We start from the raw sequence: 20,450 nt of genomic DNA, 5'->3' as shown, positions 1-20,450 counted from the left end.
CTCTTTCTGACAATGTCAGTTTCTTCAACAAAAAGACAAGCGACATATATTTCGCTCTGCAGCTTTCAATGAACATTTTTATTATTTACAAGTTGAAGTTAAATATACTGTTGCCTTTTCTCATTGGCCCCGAGTTGATAGAAACATTGAAATGTGTCCCTGTAACGCGCTGCGGGACAATACTCAGTCTGTTACCATGGTGACAGGTAGCTTAATTACTGAAAGATTGAACTGAAATAAGGAAGTCCCTGATGTTTTGATTAACCAGTGACTTTTATTGATTGATATATTTGACAAAAGAGATATTTCAGCACATTCTTCATCTGTTGTCTGAACGTAGTCTGGGTCACAGTATAAATCGCGGTGTTTGTGCAGCAACTGAGGAGCTGCAGCATGAAGCCCAATTCCTGCACAAAGTCATGTAGATAAAAATGTCGATACCCAATCAAATACGTCCGATACCATACGGAATATACCATTAATGTTGACCATAACAGGATGAAATTGGCCGAGATCACAAACAGTAAAATTATGGATTTTTTTCGATTTTGCATTTCTGTGTCACGCTGATCATCCCTATTGGTGTGAGCCCGGAGTCTTCTGCGGGCTCTGCTGGTCACTAAAATGTGTCTGATGGTGAAAACATTGAGCAGCAGAATCAGAAGAAATGAAAGAGCCGGGTTTAGCATGTGATGGAGAAATTCGACTATGGTCCAGACATGAGAGTAATCAATGTTTGATCGAACATAACAAAACCAGGGGTCGTTCCAGAGCCAATACTGAGGTTCGAACATAAAATACCAGAACATGTTCTTTAAACAGCTCAGCACAGTCACTGTTCCCAGAACCAGAGCCGCCGTTTTCTCACTGCAATATTTACTTTTCAGCTTCTGGCAACAAATGGCCACAAATCGATCAAAGGTGAAAGTGACGGTGAACCAGACAGAGCAGTCAGTGGCTGCATAAAGCAGGACGGCGTGGATATTGCACAGAGGGATAAACTGCCGGAAATAAAACTGTTCTCGATAAACAATGGGAATGTGTCTTAATATCAGGTCGAGGATAATGACCAGTAGATCCGCCATTGCCATGGCCCCCAGGTAACGACTGACACATGGAGACAATCCACAATATTTACAAAGCAGGATGTAGATCGTCACTAAATTAACTGTGAGAAGAGAAAACGAGCAAATTACATATCAGCCTGGAGGCAAAGTTACCAGTTGGATGAAGGACCCAGTGAGATTTTCAAAATATCACTGTATTCGAAGATATGTTGAAATTACTGGATCTGCAATAATAAATGGTAACTTCTGTAGAACTTACAAAAATGTGACATAAAACAAAAAATAAATTATTTCTCCCCAAACACACAGACGCATCCACAAGAACAGATTTTTATTTCGAAAACTTTCCCACCCACTTGAGAGCAGTCACAATTTTCTTACAATTCCTAACACGGAGTGTGTAAATATTGCTGCCCTGAAGAATTCTCTCCCAGATCCTTGAAAACAAACAAAGGTTGAAAGTTTATGCCTTTTATTCTACATTGTGTTCGATCCTCTGTCGTGAAGAAATATAAATGCAGGGAAATCATATTCGCCACTTTAACTGCCTAAAGAGGACTTCGATAAAGTGTCTCCTTCTCCCTGGAACAGGATCTCTTCCCTTGTAATCTGATTTTTTGTTCAATTAACTGACATCTAGCAGTTTAAAAAAAACAGGTTATTCAATGTTCTGGACTGTTCCGTCATGGAATGTTTCCTGTAATGTTCCAGACAATTCCCTGATCAGGAAAAGGCAGGTTTCCTCTATTATGAGACCCATGGATACCTGCAGAGTCGTTCTTTTTTCCCCAAATTCACTTGGACGTATAATTCTGGTGCATCATGAATGCTGCACCATTCTGTAAGTTCAGGGTTGATCTCACTGCGCCCGCATGTCCATGTTACAGGCACTTTCTGCTGTTCAAGCTCGTGACTTCTTGTCACTGATCAGGTGACACTCGGATACCATTTACATTGGTTTTCATCAAACGTTTGCTTGGGAGCCATTCCACAATGGCAAACTCTCCAAACGATATATTCCATAAGATCCCACTGGATCACTTGAGAGCCATTTTAGGAGGGTTTTGCACATAGCCATCAAAAATATACTCTTTAGTTGGCATCACGATGCACTTACAAGAGATGAAGTTATCTCATTAGACTCACCTTACTGTATTTGACCAATGGCAGAATCCATACAGTTGTCTCATTACAAATTTAAATTAACAACCCTGTGTAAAGAATATTAGGAATTAGGAACAAAATTAAAAAGCAGGATATCGACTTTATAACTTCAGGATTATTACCCAGGCCATGGTTAATTGTATGAACAAAAGGGTTCCACTTCAGGCGCACTGGCATCAGTACTTGGACAGGAAGTATCTTGACGATTGGGATGGGCTCCACCTGAACTGACCTGTGACCAGGATCCAAGCAGAAAAGTAAAGTAGTCTGGGCACAAGGAATGGAGTGGAGGCCTCAGGACGTTTTTTTTTTAAAGATTTTCCAGAAAAAAGTGAAAGGATAGAGTGTGACAGTAATCTAACTTCAGGCACAGAAGATAAAGGACAAGTGAGATAGTGCAGCACTAAGGTTGTTGGACTTAAATGCATGCAGTACATGAAACATAGTAAATGAGCTTGTAGCTCAGATTGAATTTGACAGATACAATGTTCTCAATATCAAAGAGCTGAGTTTGCTATTGGACTAGGGTTGGGGAATAAATATCCAAATATATACTGGATAACGCAGATTATCCGAACATTAATTATCAGAATTTCAGATTATCTGAACAAGATCTCAAGGTCCTGTAAAAACTCTACACGTTATCTGAAGAATGTGTTATCCGAACTCTCAGTTATCTGAACAAAATACTCCCCACCCGTCTTGATTGGATAATCGAGATTGTTTTGTATCAGTTATTGGCAGGGCAGGCAGATGGGCAAAGCGTGCAAGAATATTTTGTTCGTTGGAGATAAAATTAAATCATCAAGAATAAGTGAGATATCACCAGAAGGCACAGAATCAGTGTGGGCAGAGTTGAGGAACTACAAAGGGCAAAAGTTTTTCCCTGTAGAATTTATGTACAAGCCTCCTCGCAGTAGTCAGGATGTGAAGCTGAAAATAAATCAGGAGACTAAAGTTTTCTAAGAAGGCACTTTTACAATTATCATGAGCGACTTCAATGTGCAGGTAAGCTGGGAAAACAATTTGGTAGCGGATGTGAAGAAAAGGAATTTGTGAAATGTTTCCGAGTTTTTTTGGACCAGCTTGTGTTAGAACCCACTTAGGGAATAGGAAATTCTGTATTTGGTGATGGACAATGAGGCAGACTTGATTAGGGTGCTGAAGGTGAAGGACCCTTTTGGGGCAAAGACTAGGTATTATATCGAGTAGCAGCAGGTCTACTTTGTCGTCAAAGACAAATCACTTATCATCAAGCATAATGCGATGACTTTTGTTGCGCAGTGTGTCTGCATGTTCAGGATTGAGAGCGACCACGAAGTTCAGGATACACGAAGGTTGAGAAACCCAACCTGAGTAATGTTAGCCTCTATGATATTTCATTGATTTACCACGTACAATAGTAGCTTGCATTTGCATAACACTTTCAATGCAGTAAAACGTCGCAAGGTGCTTGGTACAGCTTTCAGGCATAGTTTGACACAAACTACCGGAGGGACGAGGTGGAAACAGCATGAGTCAAAGACAGGTTAGGCCTTCAGTTAACAGCCTTTCAGACCTGCACAACCATTCAATAAGATGAAGTCTGATCTGCCAGGGACCTCATCCTCGCTTTTGTGTCATCTCTTCATTTTAACAACGCCTTGAAATACTAAATAGTATCTGTCTCCTCTTTCAAGATTTCCAGTGATCTAGCCTCCACAACTGTCTGAGGTGCAGAATTTCAAACATTCCCGAACGTCTTAACTTTAAATGCGTGGTTTCTCATTCTTTAAGTAAGTCCCCTAGATACATAGTTTAGTACTAGTGGAAACATCATCGTAACATCTATTCTTGAAGCACACTCTGAGTCATAACTTTGTATAAGTTCACTCATTATTATTCTAAACTTTAATGCATAATGTCCTTATTTTTAACTCTTGACGAGTTGAAACCTTCATGTTAGGAAACTGCCTCGCGGAACTCCATTAAACTGCTTCTGATGCTGGCATATCCTCTCTTAAGTACAAAAGCAAAATTATAAAGTGTACTCCAGGTGCAGTCTCACGAACACCATTGAAGTTAAAACAAGACCTCCCTTTCAAATGAGAAAAAAAACTCCTTCACAATAAAAGCCAAAATTTGATTAGCTGTCTTAATTCCTGACTGCACATGTGTGCTAAAGATTTGAGTTTCGTGCACAAGAATACACATGTCCCTTTGTGTTGTGTTTCTTAGCAGTCTCTTTTCATTTAAATAGCAAACAGGAATTTTGATTTCTCTGACAAAATAACAACGCATTTTCTGACATTGAACTTCATCAGCAAAGTATGTGTTCACTCATTCAATCTAACTCAATCTACCTCATTAAGGATTGTTTATGATCTCATTGCAACGAAACTTTCCGTTGTTTTTGTATTTTCAAGTTAAATGGATACATTCCATTATTTCGTGTGCAAAATATTCATAAACGATTGAGGATCTTGGACTTTTTTTTTGGTACTTCACTGGTTATATCTTTCCAAACTGAAAAACAGAACCATTAGTGCGAACTCAGTCTTCTGCTTAAGAAGCAATTCTTAGTCCACCCTCATTCTTTACTCCCATTATCTGTAAGAACCTTTGATTTAACAATTTGTCGAATATCTCCTGCAAAGACAAATGCACAACATCCACTCGATTCCCTTCATCAGCTCCACTTCTCTGATCCTCAGAATACCCAAGTATATTTATCAGATTAGATTTTCCTTTTTATAATGCCTTTTTGAATCTGCTTGAAAATGTTCAGATTTTATTCTGTGCCTTGTTATTTCTTACTTATTAATGGGTACAAGTATGTTTTCCAAAAAAATGGATATCAAGCAAAATGTCAGAGAATTTTCAGCTTTCTATCTTCCTCCCTTCTTGAACGGGACCAACACTTCAGCTGTTTTCTAACCGGCTGGATCCCTCCTTGAATCCAATAAGCTCTGGAATATTGCAACTAGTGTCTCCAATATTTCTGCATACATTTCACTTAAAACGCATGGACACAGTCCAGAAAGTCCCAGTAATCCTTTGCTGCTTCGGTCCCATTATTTTGTTTAAAACGCTGTCCCTTGTTAAAATAAAGGGCCTGTTACAAGATATTTCCCCCATTAATACCTTGCTTATATGCTTTGGAATATGTATATTGTCCAGTACCATGAAAAGCAAACAATTAACTATCATTTTCGAGTTCCATTAGTAACCTCTCAATCCCATCCGATAAGGGTCCCACATATACCTGAGCTTCTCTCTCTCTCTCTCTCTCTCTCTCTCTGTGTGTGTGTGTATGCACAGAGAAACCTTGGTGTTTATTTCTTTGTTTCTTGCGAATTTACATTCACGAATTTTCTTCCTCGTGATTAGTTTTTCAGACACACTCTGCTGCTGCCACAAGCAATTCCAATCCATTGGGTCTAACATTCGTTTTCATTACGGTTCCTGTGTTATTTTTAAAATTTGATCCTTGCATTTCCGCGTTTCCTCAACACAGGTGAATAATCTTCTAATCGTGTCCTTCATGTTGAGCAAAATCACCATTTTCTAAGTATTGTGAAATATCAGCTTCAATATTTGGTATTGTTCATTACCTAATCTTTCCCTTTATCTGTATTCAGCTCCCGCATGAATTCACAAATCAGTCAAAGATCCGAGCTGCCAGTTAGACGCCCCGTTCTGTACAATGCTACAACGGGATTCCACAACACATGATCAGTTGACAGCATTCCACACAGATTTCAATAGACAGATGCGTGTGATGTTGCTGCTTCTTCAACACGGCTATGTAGTCCTTGTATATTTTTCAGCGACGTCGTAACAGACACAAACTCTGAAAAGCCTAAATTAAAGGGTTTTATGACTAATTTGATTATAGCTAACAGATATTGCCTCAGTCAAAAAGGCTTCCAAGTTTTATGAAAAAACTTGTACAATGAAAGGGAGTTGGCCAGTTCCCTCGGCTCTGTTTTCTCCGGTCAACCTATTCACTGAAACCACACAAGCAGCAATGTTTGAAGCTGCTGGAACCAAACAACTAGGTCCGTGCTGATACTCTCTCTCTCTCACTTTCTCTCTCTCTCTCTCTGACATCTCTCCTGTAAGACGCTGTGTTTGTTTTTACCTTTTGTGCGAGTTTGGCGATTGTTGCAACCATTTGGAAAAGCACAATTAATTTTACATAATCTGTTGAGGTTTCAGGTTGTTTAAGTTATTGTGCATTCTCTTCTCTGTTGTTTGTGTTGGATTCGGTAATCTTGTAGATAAATTCTGTTTTGGTTAAATCTGAGTGGTTTGAAAACTTGCATCCCTTCTGGAATATTCATGTTACAGGCCCTGTAAAACAACTAGCAAAATGAGGGACTTGACTCCTTTATTGAAAGGTTTTGAGGTAGTTTGGACTCGTCAATAACCCACAGAACAAGGTTCAAAGAGTGGAGTTAAAGCTGCTGAAATGTGTTATCCCTCACAGAGCATTACACAGGTGGGAAGCGAATTGTAGAACAAGATTTATGACTTCACTGTTTCCGAACATTACAATACCGGCACCTCCGACTCGACGGAGCCCCCAATCATATCAGGGATAAAACCAAAGGGAAACATTTTCAGTGTAAACAAATAATTGAACCCTTTTGAGATGCCAAAAAAAATGCAGTGGAGTATGTGGAATGGACGGGATGAAAATGAGACTAATTGGAAGAAAGACGCCATAAAGTGTTCCACAGGAAAGAGAAATTTAAATTGGAGGTGTAAACGAATCAGATGAAACTGCAGATCAGTGATTTCGGGTGTGATAGCGAAGAGGACAGTATTGGTCTGTAAGTACAAGGGTGATGAGTGAACATGACAGTGTAAATCAGTGTGTACAGGGATGCTGGTGAACAGGACAGTATTAATCAGGGCGTGCAAGGGTGACAGGTAAACATAATAGTGCGTGTCAATGAGAACAAAGGTGATGGGTGAACCCGACAGTATAGCTCTGTGAATACAGGGGTAATGGAAGAAAGGGGCAGTGTCGGTCAGAGATTTCATTAGTAATGCTGAACCTGTCACTATATTTCAGGCTGACTATATTCCATTTCTCATTGACTGGTGACTCGAAGGTAATGGTGCATGGAAAGAAAAGTGCATTCTAGATCACAATGAGATGGGCCATCATCTCCAATCCTGGTGGAGTAATGTCAATGGGACCAATGTGCTTATGCTCATCAGTCCTTTGGTGTTAGGTTCCGTTCTGCCCTTCGAAAATACGATACTGGAGCAGATCGATGCAACTTCAAAGGTTTATTATAGGCTTGGAAAATGCTCGTAAAAATCCCAGAATGGTTCATGAAGTGTCTCCTTATTCTTTTCTTCCCTGGTTCCAGACGTTTGTCATGCTGTGGTGCCTGATTCACTCTGAACACAACCCCCATAACTCACCCAGTCTTAGCTCAACTAAATCCTCTGTTCCCATTGAATTCAACATTGCACACGAGACCTCCAGCTACAAAACCAAATTCTTTCCAATAACTGAACATAAGAGTGAAGATACTGTCACTTTAAGATGTTCTTTTCTATTTCTTTTGTGAAGAGATTATTTGAGGCGTAGGTTACAAGCAGTCTACCAGAGTCACTAGCATAAACAGCTTGTGAGGCACTGAGTTCTATAATGTTGCAGCAACGGAAGCAGCCTGAACTGGTGTTATCTAATTCCGACAGAATCTGGAATTTTGGTATTATTTTGTAGTTTGAGTTGGGGTCTTCTCCCAAAGGCTGGAGGTTATCTGCCTGCTACGGGAATGCATGTGAAACATCGGTTGTCCGAATTTGCCTTTGCGTAAAGTGTGTCTTCGGATTGTTACTATTTTGTAATAGTTACTGTATCTGTCTTCCTGTTAAGTTTCCCCCAGAGGATTAAGACAATCCAATTCATTCATTCTTTTGTTATATTTTAGCTATAGTGGATAAGTAAAGCGTGCTTTGATTTAAAACTGGTAGTTTGACCAATTGATTTGTATCTGGAATGCAACACCTTCCATTTACCTTGAAAATTATCTTACGAATATTTTGATGGAGTTTGGTCTAGTCTGTAACATAAGACCATTAGCAATATGAACAGCAGTATGACATTCACCATCAATAAGAGCATGGCTGATCTGTTCCAGGGCTCAAACCCAACTTCAGGCTACTCATTTTTTCCTCTCAATTCACCAAAAAACTAAACAACCATCCATATCAAATACAAATACTTTCATTGATCTAGGCTCCACAACTCCCTGGATTAGGGATTTCCAGGCAGTCACTATCTTTTGATCGAAGACATGTCTTTTCATCTCAGTTTTAAATTGACGTATCATATTCTGTATCTAAGTCCCTGAATTCGAGACTCCACTTAGGATTGGAAACATGTTCCAATATCTACCTTCTCAATCTCTGTCTGTATCTTGTAGGATTCAGTATTATCAACCGTCACACTTTTCAATACACTGAATAAATGGCTGACTACTTAGACATTCTTGATAAATCAACACTTTCAACGCAGGAATCAGCCGAATGTATCAATCTAGATATTTGCAGCTCCAGCATGTTAACTTTCTGTTTTATACTCAGGAAATTCCTATTCGCTTCGTACTGCTCTTTTTTTCAGTCCTCCCTATTTAATGACAGCCTGTCTTGCGGTTCATACAATCATATCCATTTGTTAGTGATTAAAATATAAAACAACACATTTCACAGTATTTAGGTATCTATGAGAATAAATCTAAAACTGAAACCGTACTAACCTTTTCTATATCACCTTTCAGAATATTATCTTCCATATTACAGCATGCCCTTACATCTACCCTTGCATCATCTGCAATCTCCTTTATAAAATGCACTCAGCTCTCTCAGTCAAACTATCAGTATCGATTCTAAATAACTCACGCCATAGGACTGATAATCTAGTAGATTCATTTTTTAAACTGATAAGGATCATTAATCCCGACACTCATTCCATACTAATGCATTGTTTGCCATATGGTGAGCTCTGCTCTTATGTAATAAACTTTATTTTCTGGCGTGTAATCAAAAACCTCTGGAAAGCCAAGTGCATTGTCTACCAGTTCCCCGTTTTCCAGTCTGCTTGTTATGTTTCCAGTTAACTCCAATAAAAGTTTTCAAAACTTTATATGAAAGAATATGAGTTCCCTTTCACAAATCGCATATATTGAACGTCTTTAAACATACATGGAAAAGCTTGTGCTGCTTGCTTTGATGTTTCTTGCCAATATGTGTTCAGCATAAATTTTCTTCTTAATTTCACTCATGTCAACTGCTTCGGATTCCAAAATTATGCGTCCCAAATCTTGTCTATACTAATTCTCGCCAATTTGAGTTTTTCCATTTGTGTTTGGAAGTATCATTGACAGCCCTTGGGAATCATGGGTAGTTCATCTACTTATTGATTTTTTTTCCCACAGAATCGTTCATTTCTGTGTATTATGAGATACCTGCTTAAATATCTTTCACGATACACCCACCGACCTTCGCTGGATCTATTTTCAGATCCAACTTGCGACAAGGCGTCAGACAAAAATCTGGATTTTTGATGTCCGGTTCTTTTCAATCATTCCAGGGAACTACCTTATGTGTTGAACACACGATCAGCTGAGAATGAATACATTTTCATAGGTTCTATCTCTCTGTCACTTCTTTTCCAATTCTGCCACATTCCACTGGGAAGCCTCTGAAATAACCTGCTTTTCCTCCATTAAGATTTTAGCACCACCTCACTCTTGTGGTCAGGCCCTTTCGCTGTGACGAACCCATGTCCTGGGTTCTGCCTACACCCCTTCCTCTGATATTACAGAAATCTGAAACAAAATCCAAACTTACTGGACAATCTGGGAGCTTTGAAGAAGGGACACTGAACTCAAAGTTTCGACGCTGCTTTCGCACCACGGATGCTGCCAGCCATGCTTAGTTTCTCCTGCAATTTTTGTTTTGAAGCAAGTTTAAAGATGTGTGCCAAACTGGTCAAACACACAATCTAGCATATAGCGCCATACGCAGGGATGTGACAGCAACACAATATTTCATTAGATACGAAATAAGTCTGGCACCACTGGCACAAGAGAAATGATAATCATGTTCAGGGAGAGAAACAGAGGGCAATATATTCACTTTAAACATGAATGATACCAACACTGGATAGGAAAATTTTCAGATAAATATATTAATGGGTTTTGATGAATGCGGCAAACTGACGGCGTGACACCACAGAGAGACATTCAGAGGAATTAACATCGAAACATTACAACATCATAAACCAGAGTAGTTCACTGAGTAGAGGAGTGATGCGTGAACGGGTCTTGGTGTGAATTGGGAGACCTGCAGCAGAATAGCGTTGCAGGTATTTCCTTGCAGATAGCGCACATCAAAACTAGTCATGCATGTTATGCGGCAGACAAGAGAAGCAGCAGAAAGATATTGAAACATAATGTTGAACTTTTTTGCCTAGGATAATCCTGCAGTCTACGACTACCATCAAGTTAATCACTGGTTCATTGACGAGGGTCAGACCAGGGTCAGAACTATGTGCAGCAAAAATGATGATAACCCATTAAAGCTACCGCACTTGACTGCTTATATTCCAAACGGCAGAACCATCAGCTGATGGTGAGGGGGGAAGATCCACAACAGCAATATATTAGATGTAAGCTCTCTGTGCTGCCAAATTCAGTTATCAACTGTGATGATCTCGTAAATAACTCACTGGAGGAGAAGGCTCCACAAATATCCCTAGCCGATTTAATGGCATAGATCTGCACATGAATGCAACAGATAAGGATGTAATATCTACACCATCATCAGTCAGAAGAATTGAGTGGATGATTCATATTACCCTTGGCTTGATGTCCATAAAATCACAGATATCAATCTTCAATCAATGAATTCGCTGCACGTGACGTTAAGAAACAGCTGAACACAGCACATACGATAAAGTCATGACACCACTCCTGAAACTGGACTGAAGGCTTATGCTGCACAACAAGCCTTGTCCCTGAGGGGGATGTTTCATTTGAGCTCAAATTCTGACGTTTACATGACTGCGAAAAATATCTCAACTATATCCAGCCCCGAAAAGCAGAATAATTATAATGTGATCGATTGTCACTCCCTCACTACCATCACAACAGCCAACTTGGAAGAAGTTCGTTCTGACAGAGCCATCAAGCAGCACAGAAATAGCCTGCTCAGTATTGTTTCTGATAGATCCACATGGAGGGATGATGCTGTTGTGGAAACGTCACTGAATTATTCATCCTGACTAGTACTCTGGAAGCTAGTTGAATTAAAAAAAAATTAATTAAATATGGAGATCGAAAATCTGGTGTTAGTAATAGAGACCTTGAAGCCAATTCCAATTGTAAACAATAATTTGATTCAGCAATGTATTTCCAGGAAACAAAACTATGGTGCTTTTCTGGTCTAGCCTAAAAGTGGCAACAGACATAGAAACAAACGATGAACTCTTCAATGGTCTCTGAGAAGGCCAAGCAAAGCACTAAATTGTATCAAAGTGCTCCGACTTGTTAAATAATAAAACTGGACAAAACACCCGGCCCAGCTTCAGCATCGGAAAACAGAACGAGGAATACGTTTGTGCCGACCCTGCAGAGACCTCTTTCCTAACATATGAGAGCTTGACACGATGGTTAGAGAGCTTTACCACAGACTGCACAGAAATATCGTGAACGCAGTAGGCCATTCAACCCATTGAGCCTCCCCCATGCTAGTTTATGACCGAACATCTCAATGCACTTTTCACAGAAATGTCCCGAGCCCTTCATACGAATAAATGTCTGAAAGATGACATAGGAATTTCAGTGGTCGCTTTGGTCATCGATTTTGCTCCGCCATTTAACATAATGATGGCTGGTCCTACCTTCACACAGTATTCTTAATCTCTCTCCCTTTAGTGTGTAGAAATCCTTATTCCCGTTCGGTGTCTTGACCTCCACGACCTAATGTGGCAGAGAATGCCACTGTCGAGAGTGTGTTGCTGGAAAAAGCACAGCAGGTTAGGCAGCATCCGAGGAGCAAGAAAATCGCCGTTTCAGACAAGAGCCATTCCTCAGGAATTCTGCATGTTCATCAATTTCTGAGTGAAGGCATTTATTATCATCTTTCAACAGAATGGCCTCATTTCTCTTCAATGGCCATGTATTTTCCCAAGCACTCAATTTGCCTCAATCACTGTGGAGCTTTTTTTTTAAATCCTCCTCTCAACTCACAATCCAACACTGTTCAGTGCTAACAACAAATTTGGAAATATTTGATTTGATTCCCGCAACCATATGTTCGATACGTATTGTGAATAGTTGGGGGTCCAAACACCAATCTCTATGATACTCAATGAGCCTGTCACTCCAAATAAACATTGTTTCGGCTCTCCTATTCTAAAACTATTTCCATATCTTCGCCCCCTTCCCGAAAATTTGATTTTGTACAGGAAGCTTGGGACATTATCAAAAATATTTCAGAAAATAGAAATGGAAGTTGCATCTATTGCTTCTCCATAACTTATCTCTCAGTCAGTTTCTCAAATGTGATGCCAATTTAATATGTCCCATTACTTTCAGTCACAATAATTTCTCCAAAACCATTTATTTACTAGTTTTGTTCTATTTATTTTTTCTCACCATACTTCAATATCCAAATAGTGTTGGGAAGATTTTATTTTGTTTGTTCTTTTCTGTGAAGATAGAAATAAAGTAGTTGCTTCATTATTCTGAAGTTTCCCAATTTTACATTCTCCAATTTCAGATTGTCGGAAAGTTGCAATTGTTTTCTCTTTCCTTTTCTGTAGCATGCACTTAGAAGCTATTAGAATTCACTCTTATCAGCCTTGTAATATATTCTTCCGAAACACTCAAATTGCTGTCTTAATCTGCTTATTGATTAACCTTCCAACCTACATACTGTGTCTCCTGACACAATATGTAGATAGGCAAACAAGAGGTGATGCCACATTGGATTTGGTACTAAGAAATTAAAGCGGAAAGGTGTTTGACTTGAGGCACGTGAGCACTTTTGTGATAGTGACCACAATTCGTTTATGCTTACTTTAGCGCTGGAAAGGGAAAGGTATATTTAACAGGGCAGGAGTTATCGTTTGGGGAAAGGCAATTATGAATGCGATTAGGCAAGATTTAAGGTGCATATGATGGGGAAAGAAATGCACGGGATAGACACAAATTAAATGTGGAGTTTATTCAATGAACAGCTTTTGTGTGCCTTTGATAATTTTGCACCTGTCAGGAGGTAGAAAATTGTTGATCGCGGGACCCGTGGTTCACTAAAGAAGTTGAAGCTCTTCTCAAGAGGAAGAGGAAGGCTTATGTTAGGATGAGACATGAATGCTCATTTAGCGCGTATCAGAGTTATACGTTAGCCAGAACAATACCTAAAGACACAGCTAAGAAGAGCCAGGAGGGGACATGAGAATTCTTTGGTGCATAGATCGAGGAAACCTTTAATGCTTTTTGCAGGATTTTCAGTATTACAAGAATGACGACTGCAAGATTGGGGCCAGTCATGCTCCGTAGTGGGAGGTTGTGCGCAGAGTATGAGGTAATAGGGAAAGCGCTAAATGAATATTTTTCATCAGTATTCACACTGGAAAAAGACAACGTTGTCGAGGAGAATACGGGGATGCAGGGTAATAGACTGGATGGGATTGAGATTCGCAAGATGGAGGTGTTAACAATTCTGAAAAGGGTACAAGAAGGAAGTCCCCTAGGCCAGAATGCTTTTGCCTAGGATTCTCTGCGAGGCGAGGAAGGAGATTGCCAAGATATTTACTTTGATCTTTTCGTCATCATTAACTATAGGAATTGTGCCCGAAGACTTGAGTGTAGTAAATGTTGTCCACTTGTTCAAGTAAGGGAGCAGAGAAAACCGTGGCATTTATAAACCAGTGTGGCTTACTTCAGATCTGAGTACATTTTTAGAAAATGTTATGGGAGATAGAATTTATATTCATTTAGAAAGGAATACGTGGATTAGCGATAGTCAACACGGTTTTGTGAAGGGTAAGTGGTGCCTCACAAACCGTATTGAGTTCTTTGAGAAGGTTACCAAACTGGTGGATGAGGGTAAAACGGTTGATGTGTTGTATATGGATTTCAGTAAGGTTTTTGATAAGGCACTCCACTGTAGGCTAGTGAACAAAATACGGGGACATGGAATTGAGGGTAGTTTAGCAGTTTGGATCAGAAATTGGTTAGCTGGAAGAAGACAGAGGGTTTCCATTGGTAGTAAATGTTCATCCTGTAGGTCAGTTACTAATGGTATATCGCAAGGATCTGTTTTGGGTCCACTGCTGTTTTTCATTTATACCTGTTTATCCAGATGAATGCATAGAAGGATGGGTTCGTAAGTTTGTGGATGACACTCAGGTCGGTGGAGTTGTGGATAGTGCCGAATGATGTTGTAAGTTACAGAGGGAGATAGATAAGCTGCAGAGTTGGGCTGAGATTAAGGAAATTGAGTTTAACGTGGAAAAGTGTATTGATTCACTTTGGCGGGACCAACAGGAATGCAGAATACTAGGCTATTGCTAAGATTCTTGGTATTGTAGATCAACAGAGGTATCTCGTTCTCCATATAAATTGATGCCTGGAAGCTGTCACCCAGGTTGATATGGTTTCAAAGAAAGCATGTGGTGTGTTTGCTTTTATGAGTAGTGAGAACGAGTTTCAGAACCATGAGGCCATGCTGCAGATGTCCAAAACTCTGATGCGGCAGCATGTGAGTATTATGTATAGTTCTGTTCACTGCATTATAGATTTGGAAGCTTTGGAAGGGGTGTAGTGTGTTTCCTGGTATGAAGGTAATGTATTACGAAAAAAGGCTGAGGGGCTTGAGGCTGTTTTCGCTAGAGAGAATAAGGTTGAGTGGTGACTTAATGGGGCCATATAAGTTAATCAGAGGATTAGATAGGGTGAACAATGAGAGCCTTTTTCCTCGGATTGTGATGACTAGCACGAGGGGACATAGCTTTAAATTGAGGGGTGATAGATACAGGGCAGATCACTGAAGTAGTTTCTTTACTCAGCGAGTAGTAGGGGCGTAGAAAGGCCTGCCTGCAACAGTAGCAGACTCTTCAACTTTAAAGGAAAAGAAATGGTAATTGGATAGACAATTGAATACTGTAGGAGAGGCGGGCTTCAGATTGGTTTCACATTGTCCACGTGTTGGGCCAAATGGTCTGTTCCCTCAATTTAGGGATTCTATGATCTTTCCTGTAAAATGAAACCCACATTAGCTGTTCTCCCATCTTCCAGCATATTCACTGTGTCTAGATTCAACTTAAAAGATTGGGTCAGGGCCTTTCCTCGCTTATCTTCGACCGCAGCCTAAGATTCAATTCATCTGAAGTTGTAAATTTGTCCAATTTGATACCAAGCAAAACCACCAATCACTTTACTTGTATCCTCCTTCTCCCCGGTAAAACAAATGTGAAGCATTGACGTTACAGTCTATCAATGCTCTCCAGCTTCAAACAAAGATTGCCCCTTAGCTACTAAAAGACTGTAATTGTTCCCTGGTTGTTTTGTTCTGCTTGATGCACTTGTAGAAGATATTTGAATCATCCCTAGGTTTGCCTGCTTGTACTTCTATATGGCCCTGTGTTAGTCAATCCCCGCTGTGTGATTTTTTCTTTAAGTTTCACTGCGATCACCTCTCATTCTTGGAAACACTAGTCCAGTTTCTTCACCAGACAAGCTGTGGGATTAATATGAAGGACATACCTTGCACTTGCTTTGAGGGTAGTATGTTCGTTCTTAAATTGGAACAACTGATCTGTACACAATGCTTAAGGTACAATCGCACCGACACTCTGTCCAACTGGTGCAGGATGTCGTTACCTTTTTACTCCGTTTCACTTCAAGTGAATAGAAAATTAACTTTGACCATTCCATTTCCATGTGTTCCTCCCAACACCCTTCATTTTATTTTCATCCTCTGAAACACTGTATGAGCCCTTAAAAGATCTTTCTTAATGTCTAACTATCCTACATCCACTGGTTCTCCATTGTTTAAGGGCAACTAGGAAGAGAAAAGGGCCTCCTCAGAAATCAGCAAGGCGGCCTTTGTGTGGAGTTGCAGGCGATGGTGGAGATACTAAACGGGTATTTTGCATTAGTATTTACTGTAGAAAAGGACATGGAAATCATAGAATGTAGGGAAATAGTTGGCGAAATCTTCAAAAATGTCCATATTAAAGAGGAAGACGTGCTGGATGTCTTGAAATCCATAAAAAATGGATAAATCCCCAGGACCTGAGCAGGTGTACCGAGAACTCTGTGGAAAGCTAGGGAAATGATTGCTGTGCCTCTCACCGAGACATTTGTAACATCGATAGTCACAGGTGAGGTACCGGAAGACTGGAGATTGGCTAACGTGGTGCCATTGTTTAAGAAAGATGGTAAGGAGAAGCCAGGGAATTATAGACAAGTGACCCTGACCTCGGTGGAGGGCACGTTGTTGGAGATAATCCTGTAGGACTGATTAGGGATAGTCAACATAGCTTTGTCCATGGGAAATCATGTCTCAAAACGTTGATTGACTTTTTTGAAGAAGTGATAAAGAGGATTGATAAGCGCAGAGTGGTAGAAGTGATCTATAGGGTCTTCAGTAAGGTTTTCGACATGATTCTCCATAGGAGATTGGTTAGTAAGGTTAGATCACACGTAATACAGGGAGAACTAGCCATTTTGGACAAAGATCTGTCTCAAAGGTAGAAGACAGATCGTGGTGTTGGAGGGTTGTTTTTCAGACTGGAGGCCTGTGACCAGTGCAGTGCCATGTCGGTGCTGGGTCCACTAATTTTCACCATTTATATAAATGATTTGAATGTGAGCATAAGAGGTATAGTTAGTAAGTTTGCAGATGACACCAAAATTGGAGATGTAGTGGATAGCGAAGAAGGTTACCTCAGATTACAACAAGATCTGATAAGATGGGCCAATGGGCAGAGAAATGATAGATGAAGTTTAAGTTAGGTAAGTACGAGGTGCTGAATTTTGGGGAAAAACAAATCTTAGCAGAACTTCTACATTTAATGGTAAGGTCCTAGGGAGTGTTGCTGAGCAAAGAGACCTTGGAGTGCAGGTTCACAGCTCCGTGAAAGTGGAGTCGCAGATAGATAGGATAGTGAAGAAGACGTTTGGTATGCTCTCCTTTATTGGTCAGAGTATTGAGTACAGGAGTTGTGCTGCCATCTTGTGGCTTTACAGGACATTGGTTAGGCCACTGTTGGAATATTGCGTGCAATTCTGGTCTCCTTCCTATCGGAAAGATGTTGTGAAACCTGAAAGGGTTCAGAAAAGATTTACAACGATGTTGACAGGGTTGGAGTATTTGAGGTATAGGGGGAGGTTGACTAGTCCACGGCTATTTTCTCTGGAGCGTCGGAGGCTGAGGGGTGACCTTATAGAGGTTTATAAAATCATGAGGGGCATAGATAAGATAAATAGCAAAAGTCTTTTCCCTAGGCTGGTGGTGTCCAAAACTAGAGTGTATAGGTTTAGGGTGAAAGGGGAAAGATATAAAAGAGACCTAAGGGGCAACTTTTTTACGCACAACGTTGTACGTATATGGAATGTTCTTCCAGAGAAAGTGGTGGAGGTTAGTAATATTGCAACATTTATAAAGCTTTTAGATGGGCTTATGAATAGGAAGGGTTTGTAGCGATATGGGCCAGGTGCTGGCAGGTAGGACTAGATTGGGTTAGGATATCTGGTCGGCATGGACGAGTAGGACCAAAGAGTCTGTTTCCGTGTGTACATTTCTATGTCTATGTGACTCTGTTAGAATTCACTTTGCTTCATGCAGTTTAAATGAAACTTGAATTTGTCCATTATGGGTAGTACCCATAAATTTACATACCTAATTTCCTGTTGCTATAATATGCCAAATATTTGGTGTATAACTCCCATCAATGCTGCTGCTCTTCCTTCTTCTAAAATCCAGATTAAGAGTTTCAGTACAATTTCGGCAACGCCGGTTTTGGGGAGCCTAATGGTGGGTTCAGGTAAGATACCTGGAGACGTAAATATCAACACCAAGATAATTACTCTTATTCTTTCTTCACAAGAGTTCTTCCAAAAACTAGATAATTCAACTCTGTGAAAGATTCTGACTCTCAGCTCTTTCAATACACCTCATACCTTTATAGACTTTTTAAAAGAATTCTCCCCCCACCCTCCGATGCTCGAAAGACAACAGCCTGAGTTTATCTTACAGTTCATACCCTCTAATCTAGACAGCATCCTGGTAAACTTGTTTTACGCACTCATCAATGCCTCTATAGCCTTCCTGTGATGTTGTGACCAAAGTGAATGTAATCCACAAAATGTGTCCAACCAATATCTTATAAAGCTACAACATGCCATGCTGACTCTTATTCTCGAATAATAAAGGCAAGCATGCCATACGCCTTCCTTATCACTCCTGCTATTAACTGTAAACTTGCCCTTGACGTTTGTTATTTCAAAGTGCAGCACCTCATACTTACACAGATTAAAGTGCAAATGCCATTTCTCCGCCTGCATCTGCAACTGATCAAAAATCCCACGGTTTTTCTTTGACAAACTCCTGCACGACCTACAATTCCACGGATGTTTGTAGCGTCTGCAAACTTAGCAACTCACCCATCTACATTTTCATCGAAGATATTTACATATATTACAAGCAGCAGAGGTCCCTGCACGGATCCCTGCGCAATACTATTAGTCACGGACCTCCAGCATGAAGATAATCCTCCTCCACTATCTTCTGCCTTCTATGAGCAAGCCAATTCTGAATCGAGGCAACTAAGTCACCACGGATCACATGCCTTGATGAGCCTATCATGAGGGACTTTGTCAAAAGTCCTTCTAAAATTCATATAGACGACATTCACTGTTCTACCCTCATCGATCACCTTTTTCTCCTCCTCGAAATTTCAACAATGTAGTAAGACATGACCCTGCACAATACTATGCAGACTGTCTTAATTAGGCCTGTCCCTAAGAATTCTCTCTAATCGCTTCCCAACCACAATTTCAGTCTCACCTGTCTGTATTTCCGTTCTTAAACAGAGGAAGAGCATTAATTACTCACCAGTCCACCGGGTGCTCTTCCAAGGCTAGGAAAGATGAGAAGATCTTTATCAAAGACGCTGTAATCTCCTTCCCTGTCTCTGTCAATACTGGGACAGATACCATCGAGCACTGGGGATTTATACAGCTTAAATTTCCTTCAGTAGACCCAAAACCACTGATTTCTCCATTTCAAAATGCCCCAGCATATTAGCATGCTCCACACAAATCACACGATCCTCCATGCTCTTCCCCTGCGCGAATACTGACGTAAAGTGTTCATTTGGGACCTTGCCCACATTCTCTGCCTCCAAGCACAGGATTCATCCTTTATTCATGAGTGATCCCATTTCTTCCCAGTTATCCTCTTGTTTTTAATGAATGTATGGATTTCCTTGGGATTCTCTTTAACCCTACTTTTCAAGGTTATTTCTTGGTCGCTTACTCTCTTAAGTCCCTGCTGTGTTTCTTTTCCTGCTTTGTTTATATTCTTCATGGGTCTGTCCGATTTTAGTTTCCTAATATTTACATTTATTCCATTTTTCTGTTTTTGACTAAATTCACAACCTCTTTCATTAGCCAAGGGTCCTTCACATTGCCGTGATTTTCAATCCTCTTATTGGGACATGCCGATTTCAAACTATTATCAGCAGGTATGTTAACAATTTCAATATGTAAGTTGTGAATTTATCCGGTAACAGCTCCTCCAAAATAACACTCCTTGGCTCCTGTATACAAGTGAAACGATTTTTCCTCCTGCAATTTAGTATCTTTCTACAAGATCCCTACTTATCCTTATTTCTAGTTATCTTACTACCTAAGGAGTTGTGATCACATTTTTCAGAATGTTCTCCTTCTGAAAGATCAGATTCCTGGTCAGGCTTATTAGACAACATAAGATCCAGTATGTCCCCTCCTATAGTTGGACTACCCACAAACAGTTTCAACAGACACGTTTAGATGAACATAACAAATTCAGCCCGACTTATGTCTCTTGGTGTGAGGGTTCCCAGCCGCTTGCTACTCCATTTTCAACCCTCCCGACTGGCACTAATGAACTTTCCTGCCACGATATTGGTTCCACTCCAGTTAAGGTGCAACCTAT

The 20,450-nt window shown here is 40.2% G+C and overlaps 1 protein-coding gene across 1 annotated transcript in view; it reads right to left on the bottom strand.

The window, feature by feature from the left end:
* Nucleotides 1–260: 260 nt before the first annotated feature.
* LOC148139819 (putative G protein-coupled receptor 139) overlaps nt 261–20,450 on the bottom strand; it is a 164,380-nt gene continuing 144,190 nt past the window's right edge. Inside the window, exon 2 of the mRNA XM_087980678.1 lies at nt 261–1,168. Within this exon, the coding sequence (XP_087836804.1) occupies nt 261–1,168 (908 nt within the window). The remainder of the gene's footprint in view (nt 1,169–20,450) is intronic.

This window comes from Chiloscyllium plagiosum, unplaced genomic scaffold, assembly GCF_037043375.1.
Source record: "Chiloscyllium plagiosum isolate Xiang-an unplaced genomic scaffold, Cpla_swu_hap1 HiC_scaffold_37, whole genome shotgun sequence".
Classification (NCBI taxonomy): Eukaryota; Metazoa; Chordata; class Chondrichthyes; order Orectolobiformes; family Hemiscylliidae; genus Chiloscyllium; species Chiloscyllium plagiosum.
Note: the sequence above shows the minus strand (reverse complement) of the source record. Positions and strands in the feature narration are given on the sequence as shown.